The sequence below is a fragment of the Monodelphis domestica genome, chromosome 2, assembly GCF_027887165.1.
Source record: "Monodelphis domestica isolate mMonDom1 chromosome 2, mMonDom1.pri, whole genome shotgun sequence".
Classification (NCBI taxonomy): Eukaryota; Metazoa; Chordata; class Mammalia; order Didelphimorphia; family Didelphidae; genus Monodelphis; species Monodelphis domestica.
Window position 1 is genome coordinate 427529047 of NC_077228.1, and position 23471 is coordinate 427552517.

General features: G+C 36.1%; 1 protein-coding gene across 1 annotated transcript in view; it reads left to right on the top strand.

Annotated features, from left to right (window-relative positions):
• The first annotated feature begins 1376 nt into the window (after window positions 1-1376).
• Window positions 1377-23471, top strand: part of SASH1 (SAM and SH3 domain containing 1) — a 391591-nt gene continuing 369496 nt past the window's right edge. Inside the window, exon 1 of the mRNA XM_056818913.1 lies at window positions 1377-1555. Within this exon, the coding sequence (XP_056674891.1) occupies window positions 1505-1555 (51 nt within the window). The 5' untranslated portion in view covers window positions 1377-1504. The remainder of the gene's footprint in view (window positions 1556-23471) is intronic.

Below are 23471 nucleotides of genomic sequence, written 5' to 3' on the forward strand. Positions count from 1 at the left end.
TAAAGGAAGCGTCAATAGATCACTTCAGGCAGTATTTATTAAAGAATATGTGTAAACACACATCTGTCTTGACTTTGAATGTTATTTCTCATCTGGTGTCTGTTAAGTTTTGACAGCTTCACTGGCTCTGAACATAAGGACAGTTGACTGAAAGCTTCAAAGGTCATGTAAGTGCAAGAAAGAAATTACCAATATTCCTTGGGGACTCTGAGCCAACAGCCTCTAAGTAGATTGCCTCTAAAGCTATGCTCCTCTATCCTTTTATCTGTCCCAAGGATTGAACTCCAAAATGAATTCTCCAAAATACATTTAACAAGCGTTTATTAAAATTCCTACTATGTGCCAGTCACTGTATTTGGTTCTAGAAACCAAAATGTAACAATCTTTGCCTTCAAGAAGCTTACATAGTATTAGGAGGAAAGGATATAAATAAATCAAATTTATAACTACACAAAATAATTGGGGGAAAGGTAGAAAGTGACTAAGAACTGGTGCTAGATTCAGGAAAGTTCTGGAGGGTAGGGGAGATGTGGTTAAATGATCCAGGGATTCTAAGAGGTGGAGGAGAAAAGGTCATGTATTCTAGGTATGGGAAGCCAGTTTTCCAAAGTCCTAAAGATAAGAGATGAAGTCTCAGGTACAGTGAACAGCAAGTAGACCAAACTGGCCAGAGTTTAGAGTGCATGAAGGGGATTAATGAGTAATTAGCCTGGAAAAGTAGTCAGAAACCAGATATTTTCTGCACCATATTACTTCTATCTCTTCTATCTCTCTTAGAATGCCATTGGTGATTAATAAGCAAGAATAATCAATGAGAATTTGTTAAGCCCTTCTGGTGTGCCAGACACTGTGCTGAAGCATCTCTCATCTTCAGAAGTTTGTCTTTTTATACAGCTTTGGTTTCAGCAACATATAATTAGTCTCACAGTGCTGCAAATAAGACTGGCAATTTGGTGTCCGTCTTAGGTAAATTTTGTAGGAGGGAATGTCAGAAGTTATTTTCTTACACTTGAGAAACTCTATACAAGTACTTCCATTCCAGATGTCTATTCGTATCTTCCTGTACACACCTTAAAGTGAAGAGAGAGGTTTGTAATTACAAGAGTCAGCCCTGAAAAGGAGCCTGAAGGTGCACACGCCTCTCACAACAAGATGGTTCTTGGCATCATTTGCAAGGCGGGGTCCAGCTGTACAAGGGAAGAGGAGGTGTCACTTCATAAATGGCAATAATGCTAGAGGACACTCAAGTTCTTTGAGTTATGTTATTATCTCCTTGAATGAGACATATCTCAGTTTTGAATCATAAGTGTGGGAAATGCCACCACCCAGCTTATTCCTAAGTATTCAAATTCCATTTTGACCTAGACTCTTGGCTATTGGAGAAGCCACAACATTCAATATCATGGAAACTGCTGATTTGGAAATGTTTTCCTTCCTGTGCTCAGTCAGTTGAGCAGTTCAAGTGACATATTTGACAAGGCAGAACAAGAAATTTATCTCTTCAATGGCTATGGAACATTTTGCCAGTGAGGATGAGTTTTGGAGAAAACTAATGGTAAGTGGAATGCAGAATTTAAATATAGAGGCTATCTAGCTGTGCCTTTTCCTTAAGGCTTTTTCTAAAATTAAGATGAAAGTGGAATAGATATCAAAAGATTACAGACTTGCTCATTACTTTACAGTGAAACATGCCTGCTACATACAAAATAGTAGTAGTGACAAAACTCCTTTGAATACAATCCTTTGAATGTAAATTCTCTGAATTTCACTGATGGAGCAATATTGTACGTCTCACTGTCTTGCTAAGCATTTATGTCCTTGTTAAAGTAAAATGTATAACTAATGTATGAAAAAGATTGCAAAACTTCAGCTAGATTTATATCACAAGTGAAGCATATTTTCTCAAGTCTTTATGACCTTCCTATATAATTTTAAAAGATTCCTTTTCTGTGATTTGTCAAAATTCTACCTTTATAACCTCTATCTAAAACAAATTTCTCTCTATGGTCAGATGAGCACAAGAAGTGTGTGTATATATAATTCATGACTTTCTAGTATTTTTTAATATAAAATTCTGCTTTGGTATCATACAGAGGTATCATTTCACTAATGTACCAGTGGGTTTAGAATGGGTTGATCATCAGTTTCCACTGAAATTAAAATACTTGGATTTAGGCTGAGACCTCAGGGATCATTTAGTACACCCTCCTCATTTTATAGATGAGTAAAATGAGTATCAGGAGCTTGGTATGCTGCTGTGGGAGTGTAGTGGGGAGACAGAATTATCACCTCTTCTAAGGAAAGATTTCTTTTTTATTTCCCACTGTTGCAAAGGAAGTGATGTGTGATTTCGGTTCTAACTGAGGTATTTAGGAGAATTAGGAAATAGCTAAAGGTGGATATGCATATATGTGATTTTGAAAGGTTGGAAACTGGTCTGAGCACTATGAATTCTGAGATGTGGAAAGAGAGAAATAGTAGTGGCATAGCTTAACCAAGAGGAGAAAAGTGAACACAGCAGAGTTCAGTATCTAGGAGCTGCCATAAAACATGCCACTGAGGGCATTCCCCTACATGGGCATCATAGTATGTGTATGGGTCTGAGGCTTGTCATTTTTGCTCTATTGCTAGCATCCCCTCTGGAACAAATGGTAATGAAAGCTGAAATACTGGATTTTACTTCATATAAACAACTCTCTAACCCTGAGCAAAGGAGAACTTGGTAAATAGAACTTTGAAATTCAGATCTCTAATTCTAGTGAAAAGACTTTTACAAGAACAGAGAATGAAGAAAAGGATGATTGGGCTGTCCCTTCACTTAAACTTTTTAGAAAGGAGAGCAGAGAAAATGACCCACAGAAAGGAAAGAGCTCAAGTACACACACACACACACACACACACACACACACACACACACACACACACACACACACACACACACTTTCTTGTGCAGACCCATCATTCCAGCAAGAGGTAAGAGAAACAGATGCCTGGTTCCCTTAATGAAAAAGGAACTTTGTAAGGGATAAGCAGTTTCATTTGGATTCATGTAGAGAAGCAGAATCATCTCCCTATTTCCCTTAGAGAAAAGAAAAGAATGGGTCTTGAGTGAAGTGATGCCTGTAAGAAATAAATATTTATTGAATAAATGAATGACTGTCCAAAACTTGAAACAAGGACAGAGAAAAATAAGACACAGTTATGTCCCCTTCCCCAATAATATTTTCTTTCTATCTGGAAGGGTCCTATTCTTTTCTAATTTAAATTTTCATTTCTGTTAGAAATAGAGGTTGTAGGGGGAAACACAGGATAAAATGATATACTAATGTCTTCTCTTTCAGGAGAAAGGATTAGACCCATGCGTCCTATTTCTTTCTGTAATCCAAAGACCAGGCCTTCTTTGGGGTAAAGGATGTTAGAAAGTGTTGTTGTTCTGAATCTGTATTTCATTGTTCTATGGAACATCCAGGGGACAGGGAATTGACCTTGGAACCAGAATGAATTGAGTTCAAGTACCATCTCTCTTATATGATGATTGTGTGACCCTGGGAAGTTCAGATAATTTTTGGTACCCCAAGCAGCTCTCCAACTAAGATTTGCATAAAAAGTTACCAATCTGCATTGGTATTAAAAATCATGTTGTAGTGAAAAATAAATAATAAGATGAAGGAAGATTTTGAAGCAAATTAAAATGTTCCAGACTTCAATTTTATGCATTAAATAATATTCAGCATTTAGGTATTCTATGAGTCTTCACATGTACTATATCTTTGCCCATGATTAACACCAAGAAAACAGGTTCTCTACCAGACAGCACCTCATCATCCTGTGCATACCAGGCACTGTTGGTTAGAGCAAATGGAAAAATTTTGAATTTTGTAAATAAGTTCACTTACTTTTGCAGTACTCTTTCCAGGGATATAAACAAAGATGATCAATGATGTTGATGTAGAGAGCTAGCTCAGAGCTTCTCTGAAAGAGAAAAGAGGCTGCCCACCAAATTGAAGGTCTACAGAACCATTGACTTCATTGTTGTATGCTGTAAAACCTAGACAGTGTGTCAATGCCATGGCAGGCAATTGAATCACTTCTATTTCAGTTATCTTAGGAAGGTTCTGAAGATTGCCTGGCAAGATAAGATGCTCTATACTGAGGTTCTTTCTTGAGCTAAACTATCAAGAATTCAAACTCTACTGGAGAGAGTGCAACTCCAATGGGCTGGCATGTTGTTTGAATACCAAACATATTTTTGCCTAGAAGATTATTTTATGGAGAACTCACAAAGACAAGCATTCACAGAAGAAGCAATATAAGGACACTCTCAAGATCTCTCTGGAGAACTTTGGTATTGATTGTGAAACAAGGGAGACATTGGCATAGGACTGTACAGCATGGACAACTCATATCAAAGAAGGCACTGTTCTCTTTGAGCAATATGAAATTAAAGTAGCTCAAAAGAAGCATGACATGCACAAATTTAGAGACATTAACAACCCAAATGTTCTACTTATATCTACAAATATGACTTCTTTGTATCAGACCTGTGGTAGAGCCTTCAGAGTTCATATTGGTCTGATCATCCATAGCTGGACACCCTGTTTATTGCCCCAATATAGTGATGTGATTTTGGTCTTCTTTGAGTGTAAAAAGGACAACAACCAACCAGTCTTTTCCTATGAGTTATCTAATGCTATTACCTATATGCTGCAATATATAAAATAAATGGAATAGGGTGATTAAGAGATTTTCTTTCTTTAGAAGTGTTTGAGCAGAAGTTGGAAAAGCAATTGTCAGATATTCTGTGTCTTGATGAGACATAATGAAACAGTTTTCCATTCCCTTGGCAACAGTAATAACTAAGAACATTTTAAGTTGCTAACTTTGCTTATAGCACAGTCGTAGAAGTTATGTCTAATTTTTAAATATTACTGTACATTTAAGGTATTTTGTAATAAAAACTACAAAGATAAGGTTTTGGAAGACCACTGCAACAGAATTGGTAAAGTAGGCATAGAGTAATAAGTCATCAGATAAAACCTGGAAAAGTAGGCAAGCTAAGGAACCTAATGAGGGAAAGACTTGATTAGTCATTGACTTTAAAGCAATTACTGATATATTAGTGAGACTTAAACAGGAAACAAAAATCAAATGGGTTACCCAAATGGGAACAAAGATTTTGAAGTAGAGGAAGCCAGTGGGTCTACTTCTAGACCATGGAAAGACCAAGATAGTACAGAAATTATTCAGATAAAAGTAGTGCCCATCATCCAGACCAAATGGCTATTATAATGCTAGCTCAGAACAATAGATCTTCATTTCTGCCTAACTTCACTGAAAGAGAGAATCAATCTTAGCAACTAGTATGAAAGGAAATAAAGACGCCTCTATTAAATGCCTACCATGTGCCAGGCATTCTATTTAGCATTTTATTAATATCTCTCTACTTGGGAATATGCTTCAGACCAACAGAAACAGATCAAAGAGAGACAAATTAGGCATATTTATACAACTTCCCAGGAGCTGAAGCCATATAATGCTTGAGATATAGGGTGAAGAAGATAACCACCAAACCGATACAAAATGTACTGAAGCCCATGGGAACATTCTTCAAGGATCGTGATTCCTTCCTTTAGGGATCCAATGTTTTAAATGTTTTCAATTAAAAATTTTCAAGCAAAGGTCTTTAAATATGACTAGAATAGAAAAAAATCAAAGCAAGACAAAATTTTTTATTCTTACTTCATATGACTTTCCTTCTCACATTCTATGTTCCTGATAAGCTGAACTGTTAGCTACTATCCAAACCCAACATTATGCTTCCTACTTCTGTACGATTACTTAAACCATTTCCATGCCACATTTTATATTCCCTACTCACTATGATCTGTCAGATTCCTTCTCTCCTTCCACAGCTACACTCATGAAGCATTTCCTGTTACTCCTAGCTAAAAGTTTGCTTGCTTGATTTTTCCCAGAGTACTTTTATTCTGGGTTTCATCTTTATCTTCATCATTCAGATCTTGTAGTCAGTAAAAAAAACAAACATTTATTAAGCACTTACTATATGCTAAGCACTTTACTAAGTGCTGGGATTACTACAAAGAAAGGAACCTATTTTCAAGGTGTCTACATTCTAATAAGGGAGACAACCTGCAAACCACTATGTCCATACAAACTATATAGAGGATAAATGGAAAGAAATCTTAAATACCCTATCAGTGAGGAGGAAGGGAATAACCTGGAAAAGCCTCTAAAAAAGAATAGAATTTGAGCCAGTATTAGTATTATACTTGAACTACAATATCATGTTATACATTTACATATATAATTATATAAATAAGTCATTTTGTCATATTTAGCTACATATATTATATTATCTTTCCCATCCCTATAATAATAAAGAAATAACCCCTATTATCAGAAACTCACTATCTTCAACCTACGTTCCACTGATACCTCTTATACTTCCTAGGACCTTACATGGTCCCACTTAACTCTTCATCATCTGAAAATGATTCTCCCTCTTCATATTTTTGGTAACACTTATTAATACTTCTCCTTTGCACTTCCATGTTTTTCTCTGTACCATGTTTATATTTTTCCTATCATGTTATACCAATTTTAGGCTTCTAAAAAAGACTACAAGGTATAAGGGTTTGAGTAAATTGGCAAAGTTTACCAGAGAATGAGGGATTCCATTTGAAATATAATATATTTGAAATAACATTGGAATATTCAAGTGTAGATGTCCAGTGGCCACTTGGTGACACAGGACCATAGGTCAGGAAGAGTAGGGGTGGATATAGACATTTAGGAACAATTTGGATAGAAATGATATTAGAACCAATAAGAATAGATGAGATCACAAAAAGATACAGTACAAAGAGAGAAGAGTACAAGATCAGTCAGGGACTGAGCCTTGGTAAAAATTCATGAATGGATGATATAACAGCAAAAGATACATGAAGAAGATATACTAAGTCTAAATAAAAAGAGGACCAGGGGAAAATAGTGTCATATAAGTTAAGGAAGGAGAAATTATACAGGATGAGGGAGTGGTCCTGGGTCTGAAGTCAGAAAGACGAGTTCAAATAGGTAGACCCCAAGTTCAAATGCAACTTCAGACACTTATTATCTGTGTAACTCTGGGCAGTTCACTTAACCTCTGTTTGCCTCCATTTCTTCAACAGCAAAATAGAAATAATAATGGCACCTATCTCTCAAGTTGTTGTAAGGATCAAATTATATAATATTTGTTAAAAGTCCTTAGTATTTCTGCCTGACATATAATGGATAAATGCCTATTCCCTCACCTTCCCTTCCTTTCCCTTTTCTCAATTCCAGGCAATAGTCTCAAAGGTTGTAGAGTTATCAGGGAGGATGACCTAAAAAAACATGCCCATTGAATTTAGCAGTGAAGAAATCAATGGTAACTTTTTAAGAGTAACCTCAGTAGAGAGATAGGACTAGAAGCTAGGTCACAGGGGGCTAGAATCATAGAATTCCAAGGTTGAAAGGAACTTCTCAGGTATGAACTAATTCAACATATACCTGAGAAGGAATTCTTTTTCCTTCTAAGACTAATGGTGAATGTCAGTATTCTTTTCCCTGTTGGTCCCTCTGGTTGTGTATTATATGCAAACCATTTCCATGATATGCATCTATCCCTGATTGTTATATCATTTAACTCACATTTAATCAATATTTATTACTAGAGCAAGCAAAACATTATTTTATGAATGAAGATCAGTAGCACAATGTGCTGGAAGTTAGTAGAAAAAATAATCTTGACCCTCAGCCACTATGAAGAAGATGGAGCACAACACATTTTTTTTGAATAAATTCCTATATTGTTAGTCTTAGATTATAAGTTCCCACAGGAGAGGGACAAGGTCCATAGATTGATTGAGCACTGGAGGTTAGATATGGAACTCAAATGAATCTGAGAAGTTATCTGGTCCAACCCCCTTATTTTACATATGATAGAAACCTAGGTTTGGTGATTTTCCAAAGGTCACACAGATAGCAAGCATCAGAGGCAGGATTTGAACCTAGGGTATCTAAGCCAAAGCCATTGCTCTTTCTAATATTTTCTATTGATCTTTTAATTCCCTGTGTATGGTATATTCTATAGTGATGTGTGCATATTGGGACTGAATAAATTATTTTGATGATGCTTGATTGATCCAACATGGACAAGAAATCTGATTTTTAATATGTTGATGGCATTTTTATTTACATCCATAAGGTATTCTTCTGTATATACATTCTTCCCCTATAAAGTATAAAATTGTTAGCCCTGGTGTCAGAGATCCAATACCATAACCCCTTAAATACTGGGTTGCCCCAATCTAATCACTTAACTTTTGCTTCTGATAAGCATCATCAATAAAATTCACATAACTGCACTAATGTCTATAGCTCATTGTTATGTGGAGTCATGTGCTCAGAAAAATAAGCAAAGGATTGTTTATGGAAAGTTTTTGTTGTTATTCTTGTCCAGTTATGTCCAACTCTCTCATGACTCCATTTGGGGTTTTCTTGACATAGATAATGGAGAGGTTTGCCACTTCCTTCTTCAGATCATTTTACAGATGAGGAAAATGAGGCAAATAGAGATATGTGACTTGCCAAGGGTCATACAATTGGCAAATGTCTGAAGCCAGATTTGAATATAAGAAATAAGAGTCTTCCTGACTCCAGGCCCAGTACACTCCCCATTGTACCATCTAGTTTCCCTACCAAGCAACAATCATACCATACTATGTTTTAGTCATTCTGACTTAGGATGCACTCAGCACTGATAACTGAAGGTAACAGGTAGTACAAATAGCTTTAAAAATTCATGGTTTGTTGGGGGCAGCTGGGTAGCTCAGTGGATTAAGAGCCAGTCCTAGAGACGGGAGGTCCTAGGTTCAAATCTGACCTCAGCCACTTCCTAGCTGTGTGACCTTGGGCAAGTCACTTAACCCCCATTGCCTAGCCCTTACCACTCTTCTGCCTTGGAGCCAATACATAGTATTGACTCCAAGATGGAAGGTAAGGGTTTAAAAAAAAATTCATGGTTTGTGCCTTTAGTTCCACCTTACTTCTGCCCTAAGGCCTAGAAGCTCACTCTTTCTCAACCCTTCCCTAGCTCTTGAGACAAGCAACTCCTTTCTAAAAAGTTCTCCAGGTATATCTACCACCAAAGCTACTCTCCCAGGCAGATTCTTGAAATCAAATGTTAGTCATTGACTAAAAAAAAACAAAAACTTGCTTATTTCTAGTTACCTTGATAGGCATTTTCTTCTGTTCCTGTTTTCATTAACTCAGATAACCTTCTAGCTTCTTTTTCTCTTCTTTATTTCTATTTTCATTCAATACCCTTTCAACTTCCAGACCCACTGGTATATCACTACCACATTTTCTGCCCCACTTTTGTTCTGTCAGCTGTCTATACATCTCTAACTCATTAGATATTAGAAATTTTATAGTTGTATATTCACATTTGACATACATAAGATGTCTTCTGCCTATGTCTAAGAGATACTCATAATTAATATCCAGTTAAGAAGGGAATGACTTATTACAAAGTTGAGAGACTGATGGCAATTGTACGATCTGACAGAATGAAGTTAAGCAACAAGAAAAGGCACAGCCAAATGAAACAAGAGAGCTTTGGCAATATAAAAAGAATGGACAACATTTAAGTCATGGGCCTATAACATGGGAATGTAATGATCAAACAAAAAGATAAATAGATTTTCCCACAAGTATGACATCTATGTGGTTTGAGCTAACTAATCCAGAGTTACATATCACCAACCTCAAGGGGAAATTGTATTTCTCAATTAAGAACCATAGTTTTATTTCCTTTATCCATTTGATTGTGTTTCTCATTAATAATTCCTACAAAAGAATTTATGGGAGAGAAAAATAAGTGCTTGTTAATTTTAAAATAATGCTTAAATTTTTAATGTAATAAACTTATGGCAGTTGGAGACTTGATCAAGAAAAAAAGGATTCTTTTTTTTTCCCCATAGTTTGGTAGATAGTAGATGTCAGAAAATATCCCAGAAAATTTGGTTCTTACTAGGTGACACATTTTTGGGACAGTGGAATTTGTCCTAAGATTCTAACTTTAGAGCAAAATTTATCTTTCTTCCTATTCTTTCCCATTTACTTCTTCTATACTCAATTTCATTTCTTTCACCCACTGACCTGGCCTATTAGCTCAGGTACAGTCTCATCCTCAATACATTTACATGTCATTTGCATTTGGCATAGAGCACAGTGACAGTGCCTCTTCCCACTAACCCAGCAGGTTCTGAAAAGCCAGCCAGCTCAAAGTGAGAGGAAAAGACATGATGAAGCTGCTCACAATCCTTGATGCTGTCTCAGTGACCTCTGCTGTATCTCTGTCCAGTATGGTTTTGGAAGCAATTCAGAAAGCACCCGCTGAAATACTTGCAAGGAACCTATGTGCTTTGCCAACTTAGTGATTGGCATCACTCTTGAAGAACATGAAGGTCACCCTTTCCCCTTGTATTTTATTTTTCTTTTTTGTTCCATTTCATATGAAAGCAAAAACTAAATTTTATAGAGAGCACAGCACATACAATTTGGCGATGGACATTACTGCCTGCTTTCATTTATTGTTACTTGATCTCCAAATAGCTTTTTATCTAAAAGCCTGTTAGTGATTTGGAAGTGGAGGATAATTATTAGTGGCCATAAGTTCTCTGGATTAAAAAACTTTGTAGTTCTTCTTTTCTAGTTTCTTTTTTTTTTATAACCCTTACCTTCCATCTTGGAGTCAATACTGTGTATTGGCTCCAAGGCAGAAGAGTGGTAAGGGCTAGGCAATGGGGATCAAGTGACTTGCCCAGGGTCACACAACTGGGAAGTGTCTGAGGCCAGATTTGAACCTAGGACCTCCCATCTCTAGGTCTTGCTCTCAATCCACTGAGCTACCCATCTGCCCCCCTTTTCTAGTTTCTTATGTGAACTCAGTGCAAATTTAGTCCCTAGGTACACATGTTTCTATTTTTCAAAAGTTTTAATTGATTCTGGTTTAGGGAACATGATCCATTTGCTCTCAGTGGGACTTGGATGAAACTATTTCAACAAAACTAATTTTGATATAGTTTTATTTTGATTCTTAGGTCACCCTGTTAAACTTAAAATATATGCAAACAGTTGGGAATAGAGAGAAGAACCATGAGATGAATCCATATTCAGAAGAGATGAGAAAAGTATGAAAAAATAATCTTAACAGTGTTCAAATTCAACAAGTGTTTGTTAAGCACCTACTCTGGCAGAACACCCATGCTAGGCACAGAGGAAACTTTAAATTAGGAACAGTTCCTTCCCTTCTGGAGATTATAGTCTAGTGGTTTAGGTACAAAAATTATAAAATACACTATTATATGTGTATTTGAGAACAGGATGAGGAAAAAAAGAATGAGATGGAAGAGAAACACCAAGAGGAGACAGAGGAGGAAAAGGAAGAGGAGGAAGAAGAGAAGGAGAAGGAGAAGGGGAAGGGGAAGGGAAGGGGAAGAAGGAAGAGGAGGAGGAGGAGGAGAAGGGGAAGGGGAAGGGAAGGGGAAGAAGGAAGAGGAGGATGAGGAGGAGAAGGAGAAGAGGAAGAAGAAGGAGGAAGAAGAAGAAGAAGAAGAAGAAGAAGAAGAAGAAGAAGAAGAAGAAGAAGAAGAAGAAGAAGAAGAAGAAGAAGAAGAAGAAGAAGAAGAAGAAGAAGAAGAAGAAGAAGAAGAAGAAGAAGAAGAAGAAGAAGAAGAAGAAGAAGAAGAAGAAGAAGAAGAAGAAGAAGAAGAAGAAGAAGAAGAAGAAGAAGAAGAAGAAGAAGAAGAAGAAGAAGAAGAAGAAGAAGAAGAAGAAGAAGAAACATTTTCATGATTCAAGAAGGGAAGAGGTGATTACAAACTGGAGAATCCATAAATGCTTCATTCAGAAGGTAACATCTGAGTAGGGCTTTAAAATATGGATAAAAACTTAATAGGATGTAATTGTAATGATGAATATTGGCACCAAAGAAAAGATGAGATAATGTACCTCTCTCTCTTCCTTGCAGAAGTTGCAATATGTTAGCTGTGGAATGTTGCATGTACTTGTCAGATTCAGTTGATGTGTTTACTGAACTGCTTTTTCTTTGTTTTTTATTCTTTGTTACCATAGATGGCTCTCAGGCTAGGGAAGGGGAACAAGAATGATGTAAAAACAAAATATATAAGTAATTTTTGAGTTAACAAAGAACATTGTGAGCAAAGTGTTTTTGTTCTCCTAGTCTCCAAGACAGAGAAATATTTCTTGTAGAGTCAGCAGGCTAAATCATTTTTTCTTCATTACCTTTACAAATTCCTCAGGGTGACTTGTGCCTTAGAGCCTTCAGAGAATTCCATGATGGCATGCTCCTTGGTCTGTGTTGTCCAAAAAAAGGTTTTTTCTGCAGGCATTGAACCTCATGGCTACCATGTAGAACTAATAGTGTTGCCAATGCTGTCTTCCCCTCTTATCTCCCCAGTGTCTTAGGTCATTTTCTTAGGTAAGAAGCTTCTCATGCAGGACATACAAGGAGAATGAATGATCCAAGGACCCTCTGCCAACTCATAGCAGAGAATGCTGAGACTCTTTTCCTTACATACTTCTTTTCCTCCTCCCCATCCCCCATCACAAAGCCAAAGCAAGAGAGCACTTCCTCCCCTGAATTTGTAGTAGCCTACTCTGCCCTGCCTGTGGGGAAGAGAGTTGGGCTCAATATTAAGTGCTTTTATTAAGCTTATCCTGTGCTGGACATTGACAGAGCTGCTGGGGATTCAGAAAGCTTAGCAAAAATTTGAAAGTTACTGTTGCTTGGGGCAGGAGGAGATCATTTAGCAAGATTTAGCGAGAGGGAAGAACAAGGGAAGATGGCACAGATACAAAGAAGTAATGAGATGGAATTAAGGAAAGGGAAATCTAGTCTAAAGATCAGGAGAACTTCTCTGACAGTGATAGACGCTCTGTCCTTGAGACATTTCATGCGGGCCCAAAGCAAGGATTAGAAGGATGCTATGGTAAAGAAATTCTTCACTGACAGCGCAATGGCCTGGTTGGGTCTTTTCCATCTCTAATTTCAGTGATTGGTTTGGATCCATGTGACATTATTGATTCTTCTGCAGGCACACAGCAGCTTCACATACAGAGCATTCTGGAGGGGATTAATGTTCGCCAGTACAGCTAAGAGAAGCATTCTCCCCCACTCCCCACCCTGCCCCCAACACACACTTACCTTCTTTATATGCTTTTTTGCATCTTGGTATTTGTCCTTTATCTCACTGTAGTGGTGCCAAGCACCAGTACAGAAATAGAATTTAGGGGATAGATGGGGTGTATGGTTGTTTATTCTTGTAATAACATTGGCGGGTAATTTTCCACATCCAGAAGTGAGTCATTTTCTTATAGCGGAGATTGAAAGCTCTGCTCTTCCCAAGAGAAAAGACACTTATATTGACGTGTTTATGCTTTGGAATAATAATATTTGTCCATGTGAAAATATGTGTGATTCCTTTCTGCCACACCATATGGCTTATTACTATTCATAATCCAAACAGGAGCAGCTGCTGCAGAGTGAGCGAATGACTTTCTTTAAAGTAAGAATGGGCTGGCCATTGGATGCCAGATGTAATTTCTGCAGCATCACAAAGTTACCCAGGAGCAACTTTATGCATCAGACCCTAAGGTTAACTCTTTCAGATCTATGGTAACAATAAATAAGGAGCTGATTTGTCCTCCTCCTTCTAACTTAGTCTTGCAGGAAGCATCACCCCAAAAGGTCTTTCATTTTACACAAACTATCCTTTCCAAAATAGTTGGCAACAAAAGCCAGTTTTCTAGACCAATGACAGCTGGAAGAAAATTACACTGAATTTTTGCCCTAATCCCCTGTTGTGACTTTTTTGCACTCTAGATCTGACATATATTTTTATCTACTATACACATGGGGCTGTTATATCAACTAATGACTCACCCTAGACTCCTTTAGCAGAAACCAATGACTATCTGGTGACTCTGCAGGTAACTTAAAAGAGACTATGAACTTTCCTTATGAGGTTACCACTGTATAATTTCCAGAGACCTCCTATGACTTCATTACATAGGGATTTGAAGAAAAGGTACCAAAAGCCAGCAGGAAAGCCCACAAATTCAGCAATCTTTGTCTAAATAGCATATTGTGGCAAAAAGAGAAATATCTCTCATACCACATCTTCCACATGCCAACTTGAGCATTTTGACATAAAAGTTATGATCCTCTGAAATTTGTAAGTCTTAGTTACTTTGATATAGACAGGAAGCATGATATTGTTGGGAAACTACTAAACTCAAAGTCATGAAGCTGTGAGTTCAATCTCACTTCTTTCACTAACGTAGCTATGTGAACATGGGAAAGTAATTTAACTACTTAGCCCTGATTCCTTCATCTCTCTCTTTTTAAAAAAATCTTAGGATCAGTCTTTCATCTTGGAATCAATACTATGCAGAAAAATCATAAGGGTTAGGCAACTGAGGTTAAGTGACTTGCCCAGGGTCACAGTGGTAGGAAGTGTCTGAGGGTAGATTTGAACCCAAGATCTCCTGTCTCTCTAACCACTGTGCCAACTAGCTGCCTCTTTCATTTCTTAAATGGATTTATCCACCCTATACTTCATAACATTGCTATAAGGTCCAAATGTGATGTGTAAATAAAATGTTACATAAACATCAGGTTTTTATTATTATTATGCTTTGATGGACATGGGATATCATTGGCATGAGTAATAATAATAGCTAGAATTTATAGAAAACTTTAAGGTTTACAAAATACTTTAAAAAGATCTCATTTTATCCTTATAACACTGAGAGATAGGTGCTATTATTATCCACATTTTATAAATGAAGAAACTGAGGCATAGAGATTTTATGTATCTTGCCCAGAGTCCCACAGATCGTCAGTGTATAAGGCCAGATTTATACTTAGGACTTCCTGACCTCAAGTCCAATGCTCTATCACTATTAAATTGGAAATTGCTATATGATATTTCATACTTTTCAATGATTGTTCATGTCTTTCCTCTTTTGATAACTCACCCAAAATACCTTCCTTGGGTTCTTTTTGTATTACTAGGGAACCAATATGACACTTAGACCATCCATCTGTTAATCTCTGTTGTCTCCAAATGACTGAAAACTCTTATTTTCTAGTCATACATGCCTCAGATGATTTTTTTACATTACTTCTAGGGAGGAAAATAAATCATTTTGTCCATCACAGTGAAAATCATCTTGATAATTCCATTCCCTAAAAGGTTTTACCATATCATCAAATGTTCTTCCTCCTTAGAATAATTCAGACAATTCCCTCCATTTTCTGTTTCAGTTTATATGTGAAAAATTATACTTCATATTTAGATAATACTTTTAATAGTTTTTTTAAACCCTTACCTTCCATCTTGGAGTCAATACTGTGTATTGATTTGATTTGATTTGATTTGAACCTAGGACCTCCCATCTCTAGGCCTAGCTCTCAATCCACTGAGCTACCCAGCTGCCCCCTTTTAATAGTTTTTTAAAACCCTATTTTCTGTCTTAGTATCAATTCTAAGGCAATTGAGGTTAAGTGGCTTGCCCCATGTCACACAGCTAGGAAGTGTCTAAGGCCAAATTTGAACCCAATTGCTCCCAATTCCAAGCCTAGTGCTTTATCTACTACTATCTAGATGCCCCTACTTTTCAATGTCTTTTATATAGGTCAAGGGTTCTTAATTTAGAGGAAAAAGGGGGAGGAAACAAGCATTTATTAAGTACCTGTTATGTTTCAAGCACTATGCTAAATGCTTTACAAATATCTCATTTGATCCTCATTATAATCATCAGAGGTAGGTACTCCATTATTAGTTGAAACTGAAGTAGACTTAAATTAAATGACTTTCCCAGGGTCCTTGAAAATATCTGAGTCTGGATTTGAACTCAGATCTTCCTGAATCCAAGCCCATTGCTCCATCCATAGTTCTATCTTTCTACCCAGGTTTGCAAAAAATAAAAATTATATTTCAAGAAAAAATTATTTCTTTTGCAATCCTAATTGATTTTTTTTTTATTTTATGCATTTAGAAACATTATTCTGTGGAAGAGTCCATAGTATTCCTCATATGTCCAATGGTATCAATGACACAAAAACAAAAGCTAACCTTTAATACAGAGAATTTGTAAATAAGACCTTTTTTAAAAAGTTGGTTGTCTAGAGACTTGTCAATGAACACACATGAAATTTGGGGTATTGTCTCTGTGATTCTTGGATGTCTGATACATTCTGTCCTTTTCTCCTCAAAACTGATCTCACTAATTTCCAGCTTCTTCGGATCAGTTGTCTCCTTGGAGCTATTCATCTTTTTCAGATGTCTATTGGTCAGCTCTCTAAGTACCCGTTGCTTTTATCACAAGTTATAATAGGATGATTTGTCAATGTCAGTCACCTTATTCAGCAGCAAGAGTACAACGACAAGATATTAAAGAATCAGCCTGTGTACCTAGCCTTTAGTAACTGTTCTCTGATTTGAAATGGCATTTATACCTCTGTCATTCCAACACTTGTCAAGAGGTCTGAGGAGCCAATCTTCCCTTGTATGTGAGCTTAGTTACTTATATGCTTTTCCTTTCACAACGAATTAGACAATTGCTTTGGAAACTTTTTTTTTTTCTGTAAAGGACCCTTGTTAATATCTGACAATACTAGGGTACATCTTTACATATCTAACTGTATTTGTTGCTAGGGAGAAAGTAGGTTCTTTTCCATTCTGATGTCTACATCTCTCCTTGCTTTGTGGACACTTAATATTCCATGACCCAATCCCACACAGGGCCATAGATTTAGATCTGTAAGAAATCACAAGGTTTATCTCATTCAATAGATCTCATTTCACAAATAAAGAATTTGAAGCGAAAAGAGATGATGAGATTTGCCCAAGGTCTTACATGTGGCAAGTGGCAGATTTGAGACTTGAACTCAGGTCCTTTGTCTCTAAATCTCACAGCCTTTTAAATTTATTATATAATCTCTCATTAGTACTTTTCATCTAATATTGACTGTCATAAACACATCTGCAAGTGGTGCTACATATGTTTCATACCTACCTGTATGTGTATATGTTGTCTTTCCCAGCTACATTGTAAGATCCTTGAGGAAAGTACCACCTTACTTTTGACTTGTATTCTCAGTGCCCAGGACAGTAAATAGTATATGTTTATGGAAAGATTTCTTGTAATAATAATAGCAATCAATTATATGTTACCTACTATGTGCCAGGTACCTTATGAAGCATATATTATTTTATTTGATTAAGCACAACAACCCTGGGAGAAAGATGCTAGGAAGATCCCAACTTTACATTTGAGGAAACTAAAGCAAACAGAGGTCAAGTGGTTTGCCCAAGGGTTTCTTTTCAAATATATATCTCCTTAGGAGCAGTGAGGTGGCTCAGTGATTAGAGAGCCAGACCTGGAGATGGAAAGCCCTGGGTTCAAATCTGGCCTCTGATACTTCCTAGCTGTGTGACCCTGGGCAAGTTCTTAACCCCAATTGCCTAACTCTTGCCACTCTTCTGCCTTGGAACCAATACACAGTATTGATTCTAAGATGGAAGGCAAGGGTTAAAAAAAATTCCCCAAGTTGTATTCAGCTATTTCTATACATATACAATATATATATATATATAACCCTATATAGTACACAAATATACATGCATATATACATATATATCTTTATAAATGAGGGATCAAGAATAGGTTTCAATAATGAGAAAATGGGGAGATAGCACTAGGAGCACAACCCACAAAAGAGGGAAATGGAAAAGATCACAATCAGGAAAATGAACTGCCAAAAAAACCAGACAAACCTCTCCCTTATATCATAATTTTAACTAGGACTAGGGGCAGGTTATTTTTTGACTGTCATAACTCCCAATCATTTTTTTCATCTTCCTCTTCTCCCTTAAAAAATAATTCCCAATCAGAATGAATGACTCTGATTACATCCAGTCTGCCTGACTAGGATATCAATTAATTTCAACTTAGTGGCCCACAAACAGAGAACTAGACTCAGAAGGGTCCCTTCACAGGCTACAGAGAGCTCTAATTGGCAGACTGGTTCTAAAGCACAGAGATTCCATTCAGAGTAGATGAAGTCCTGAATTCTGCCATGAATTCTTAGGAAGCTTTTGATAACACTGAATCAGATCACTGGGGATTCTGTTTGTGTTCATTTGGATTTATCTGTGAGTACCTGATTTTAAAAAAAATGTGGAAGAAGGTACATGTTCACAAGGGCATATCGTGATGGTAGAATGATCCTTGCATCATTGGACCTGACATATTTGTCATCTATAAAACTTACCAACAAATGGGGCCAACCAGGTTTACCACTCTTGTGGGTGCAAAGAATTACGTCTCTTGACACAGATTCTCTTGTGAACTCTGCAATCTCTCAGTTCACGCCTTAGCCTCCTTGGGTAACTTTGGGCAAGCCAAAGGAGTTTGCTTACCTTCTTCCTCACTTGAAATATGGAGATAATACTGGTCCCTGTTTCTGTTTTTTTTCCCTTTAAATAGCATGTACAGGCTACTCATGATGAGTGACTAAAAAATAGTTGCAGATAAACATAAGTACCCAATAACAATATCCTATGATCATTTCTTAGTATTTTGATATTGTCATTGCTAGATTCAGAGCTTGAAGGAACTTGGAGGTCATCAAATCCAACCCTCCCTCCATTTTACAGTTGAGGAAACTGAATCCTACAGAGATTATGATAGAGTTTCTAAGGATCATATTTAGGTATCAAGTGAGAATGGTAGTATTTGAACCAATCCCATGACAGTAGAGTTCTTTACATAGCACCATATTTGGTAAAGTGCCTTTATTGCTGACTCTGAAATTGCATAAAATTTTTTTTTGCATTCCTAGAGCTTGTTATTGTTGAATTGTTTCAGTCATGTCTGACTTTTTGTGACCCCATTTGGGGTTTTCCCCAAAGATCTTGGAATGGTTTACCATTTCCTTCTCCAGTTCATTTTACAGATAAGGAAACTAAGGCAAATAAGATTAAGTGACTTCCCTAGGATCACACAGGTATTAAGTGTCTGAGGCCAGATTTGAACTCATGAAGATGAAGCCTCCTGACTTTAAGCTTATCCACTGTGTCAACTAGATACCCCCAATGCCTAGTACAGAGAAAGTGTTTAATAAATGCTTAACAAAATAAATTAAAATGTTTTACTTAATAAGTGATATTCTGCTTCATTGTAGACAATATCTAAAATAATAATTGTCTTATCCCTAAAAAAAGACCTCTCAAGAGTCTGACTATATTAATGTGCAGTATTGATATACATGAATAATTCCCATTAATGCTAATAGGATTTAATGTGCTTATATAAATCACCTGGATTTTAATGGTAGAATATAGTCAGGATAAATCTGATGGTTGACGAATAGACATCGACTCACAAAGGATGTTTGGCTGAAAGCAGTTTATTAATATGACTTCATCCTAGAGCTGAATTCCTATCATGTGTCTGAAATATTAATAAAAAGTCACTTCTGTCTGCAATCTCTACCCCACCTGCCATCCATCAATAGAGATGAAGAAGATATGGATTTTGTGTGTGTTTGATAATATATTTCCATCTAGCTGAAATGTTAAACTTGGGTTTGAAAAACACACAAAATATTATGGAAGGAAGGACAGTGGTACAAAAAAAGAGAGGGTCTATACGATGACTCCCCATTTTCTCATTCTCTATGCCTGTCAGGTTGTTTTTATCAGCTGCAGCCATAGAGTCAGATAGGCCAATGGTAAGGAATATGGAGATCCTCACTTCCCCCTTTCTGTCTCTAGAAGTAGTCAGTTGTATCAGTTAAAAATTTCATTTCATTACCCATCTAAATATCACAGCACAAGACAGCCATTCTGACTTCTTACCTTTAGGGCAATTCTGAGGAACATGTAAGATCAGTGGAAGAATTGCATTAGAACACCTATCAAAGTCACTAAATCACTTTCCCAGGAAGATTTCTTGCTCCCTGCACATACCAAACATCTTTGGGAGACTATTCTCTTTATATTTCAGCAGCTTGTTCCTTTCAATTTTCCACTGCTCTTCAGCAAAAGAATTTCTTCATAAAACTGTCTTTGCTTATCTTATGGTGATGATCAGAGAACTTAGCAAAAGAAAAAAGAGAGAGATAAGAAAACTAAGGGATACTCTTTAGTTTTTGATGGAAATGAATTGTTTTGTTTTATTTTTGCCTTTACAAATTCAAGAAGAGAATGTAAATAGTAAATTAATCCCTATGTTCCCCTCATTTTATTATTAGGCTCTCTAATTTTTCATTTATTCAAATAGTTTACATTTGCTGCATTTGTTTATCAGATTTCATATTTTCTTAAAGCTAGTTGAAACAGAAATAAAAGCCACAAAAAGGCCAATTGTAATAATAACAAAAAAATTCCTCTGCTTTTGACTTTATGTCCCCCAAAATTACTCTAGTCATTTTTTTCAGACTTTCATAGTTCCTTTTGTTGGGGGGATTTGTTGTTATTCACTCATTTCAATCTTATCTAGCTCTTCATAACCTCCATTTAGGGTTTATTGTTTGCCATTTCCTCCTCCAACTCATTTTCCAGATTAGGAAACTGAGGCAAACAGGGTTAAGGGACTTGTCCAGGGTCACACAGGTAGTATCTGAGGTTGGATTTGAACTCAGGTCTGATTCAAAAATTACTTAGAAAGACTTTTTGATTCTAAGCCTGTAGCTATATATACTGCACCGCCTAATTTCCCTTCTCTTGGGAGAAGAGAGCTCCGAACAGATATGAGATGATCAGTGGGTAAGAAAATGGAAGTAGTTTGCTTTTGATTGTTCAAAAGAAAACAAAGTGAGAATGCTATGAGGGAATTAGGATCCTCTTATTCCATTCCCTCCTTCAAATATAATCAGAGAAATCTTGAAAATAATCATATATCAAGAAATATATTTTGAAAACAATTATAAAGACCATGAGGTCATACTGAAGGAGAGTTACAATAAAGTGGGATGATAACATTCCTAATAATATAGAGAAACAAGAAAAATATATGTGAAAACAAAAGAGTATCAAAGCTTGCAAAGAAACAAAAGGGAAAAATCCCCCAAGAGAGAGTATTCAAATGAATAATATATGCAAATTCAAGGAATTATGGGGAAAACCAAATACAAAAGTAATTAAATGAAAATATTAGCATACCTAAGAGAGTCTGGGACAAGAAAAGAAAGAAATCTCAGGAAACAATAATAGGGAAGCAACAGGAATGAAACAATCCTAGAAAACATGAAAATAATACCAGATAGCCGAAATCAAGATTTATGCAATGGGGCACAAAACAATAGATAACTCAAGTAGAAAAATAGGTTCAGAAAATTGCAGAGCTGGGAAAAAATATTTGGAAGCAATGAAGATGAAAATGACATATTTGGAAGCAAAATCAAGAAGAGGAAACCTAAGAACTATTGGATCCCAGGAAATGGAGAAAGAGGAAATAATCTAATCAATATATTTTTAGGAAAAAGAAAAATTTCCAATCCTAGCTATCAAAAATAGCATACCTTACAGAAGTAGAAAATGAACATAGAATTTCAATATATAGGAATTTAAAGTTCAACTTACCCTGATTTTAAAACTACAGTGATAAAGTAAAAAATGCTTCAAGTCATTAAGAATAAGAAATAGATTGCATGTCAAAAAAAAAACAACAACAAAAATGTAAAATGACCCCAGAGATTCCATGGAGAAAAACCTAACTTCAGAAGGTCCTATGGAACTTAGCTAGAAAAATACCCACAAGAGTTGAGTGTTTAGAATCCAACTGTGATTAACTAGTTATCTTAATTTAAACCCTCCATTGGGAGAGAAAAGCAACCATTGCATTGTTAAAATAACATTTAGTTAAATTGTTGAATAATACAGTCAGATGAATAGAAGAATAAAAGAAATTAATGAAAGTATCAATAAATGAATAAATATTTATTAGGTATCTACTATGTACTATTCACTGTGCTAAATGCTGGAGACTTTTTTTTTAAAGACAAAAGACTATCACTACCTGCCTGAAGGAGCATCCAATCTACTGGTATATAATAAAAAAGATATAATTAAGGATGTAAGTTCCCCTATTTCATTCTCCCCCCTCCAAAAAAAAAACAGGAAAAAGGAGAGGGAAATAATTATAGTCAATCCCAAAGTAAAGTTCCCATCCTTACCAAAAAGAGCTATCAAATTTTATGGTTACTCTTTACAGCCTAAAATATAACAATTATGTTTAGGGTCATTATGTTTTACTTCTTTATATAAATAGCAAATTAATAACAATTTAATAAAAATAGAAGATAAGTAAAACCAAATTAATATTCACTATAAATTAATTACATCATAAAAACAGAAAGAGGCCTACAATTGATTTTTCTTTAAAAAGCACTTACCAAAGATAGGAGAAAAGGACTTGTTTGAAATTATTTATAGCAATCCTTTTTGTTGTGGGAAGAACTGGAAACTGGAGGTATGTCCACAAATTGGGGAATGGCTAAAAAAAATTGTGGTATATGATTGTAATGGAATACTATTGCACCAGAAGAAAAAATGACTAACAGAACAATCATAAAACACCTTGAAAGACTTATATGAAATGATGCAAAGTAAAGTGAGTAGCACCAGAAGACTATCATACACATTAACAATAGTCACTCACTATTCACTAACTGTGAATGACTAAACTATTATCAATAATGCAAGGATCCAGGACAACTCCAAGGAGCTCATGACCAAAAAAACAAAACAAAACAAAACTATCTACCATTATAGAAGGAATAGATTAGAGTCTTCAACTGAAGCATACCATTCGTCACTTTATTTCCTCCAAGAATTTTTCTCTAGTGTAAGTGATCTGTCATTTTACAACATGATGAATATGAAAAAATAAGCAGGGTAAGATAACACATGTATGACTATGCAATTTTACCCTCTTGAAATGAGTGGGTGGGTTGGGAAGGGGAAAAAATGGATCCAAAAATGTTAGAAAATGATCATTAAAAATGAGAGAAAGACAGAAACAGAGGGAAAGAGAAAGAGACCGAGAGAAAGAAGATGGGAATAGTATGGTTACATAAAAGACTGGCCTTGGAGTCAGAAACATTTGGGCTCTAGTCCTACCTCTGATATATATTACTATTAAGGGGGTAAATTGGGATACAAAACCTCCTTTACTGCTTGTGGCTACTGAAGTTCCATGTATCTGGTTTGGGTGTGCGCAAGGATAACGGTAAAGACAGATGAAAAAAAAAACATCTATTTAATAACTATTAAGATTAAAGAAAGGTAAGGAAAGGTAAACAAAGGTTTTAAAGATTGGGATTACCTAAT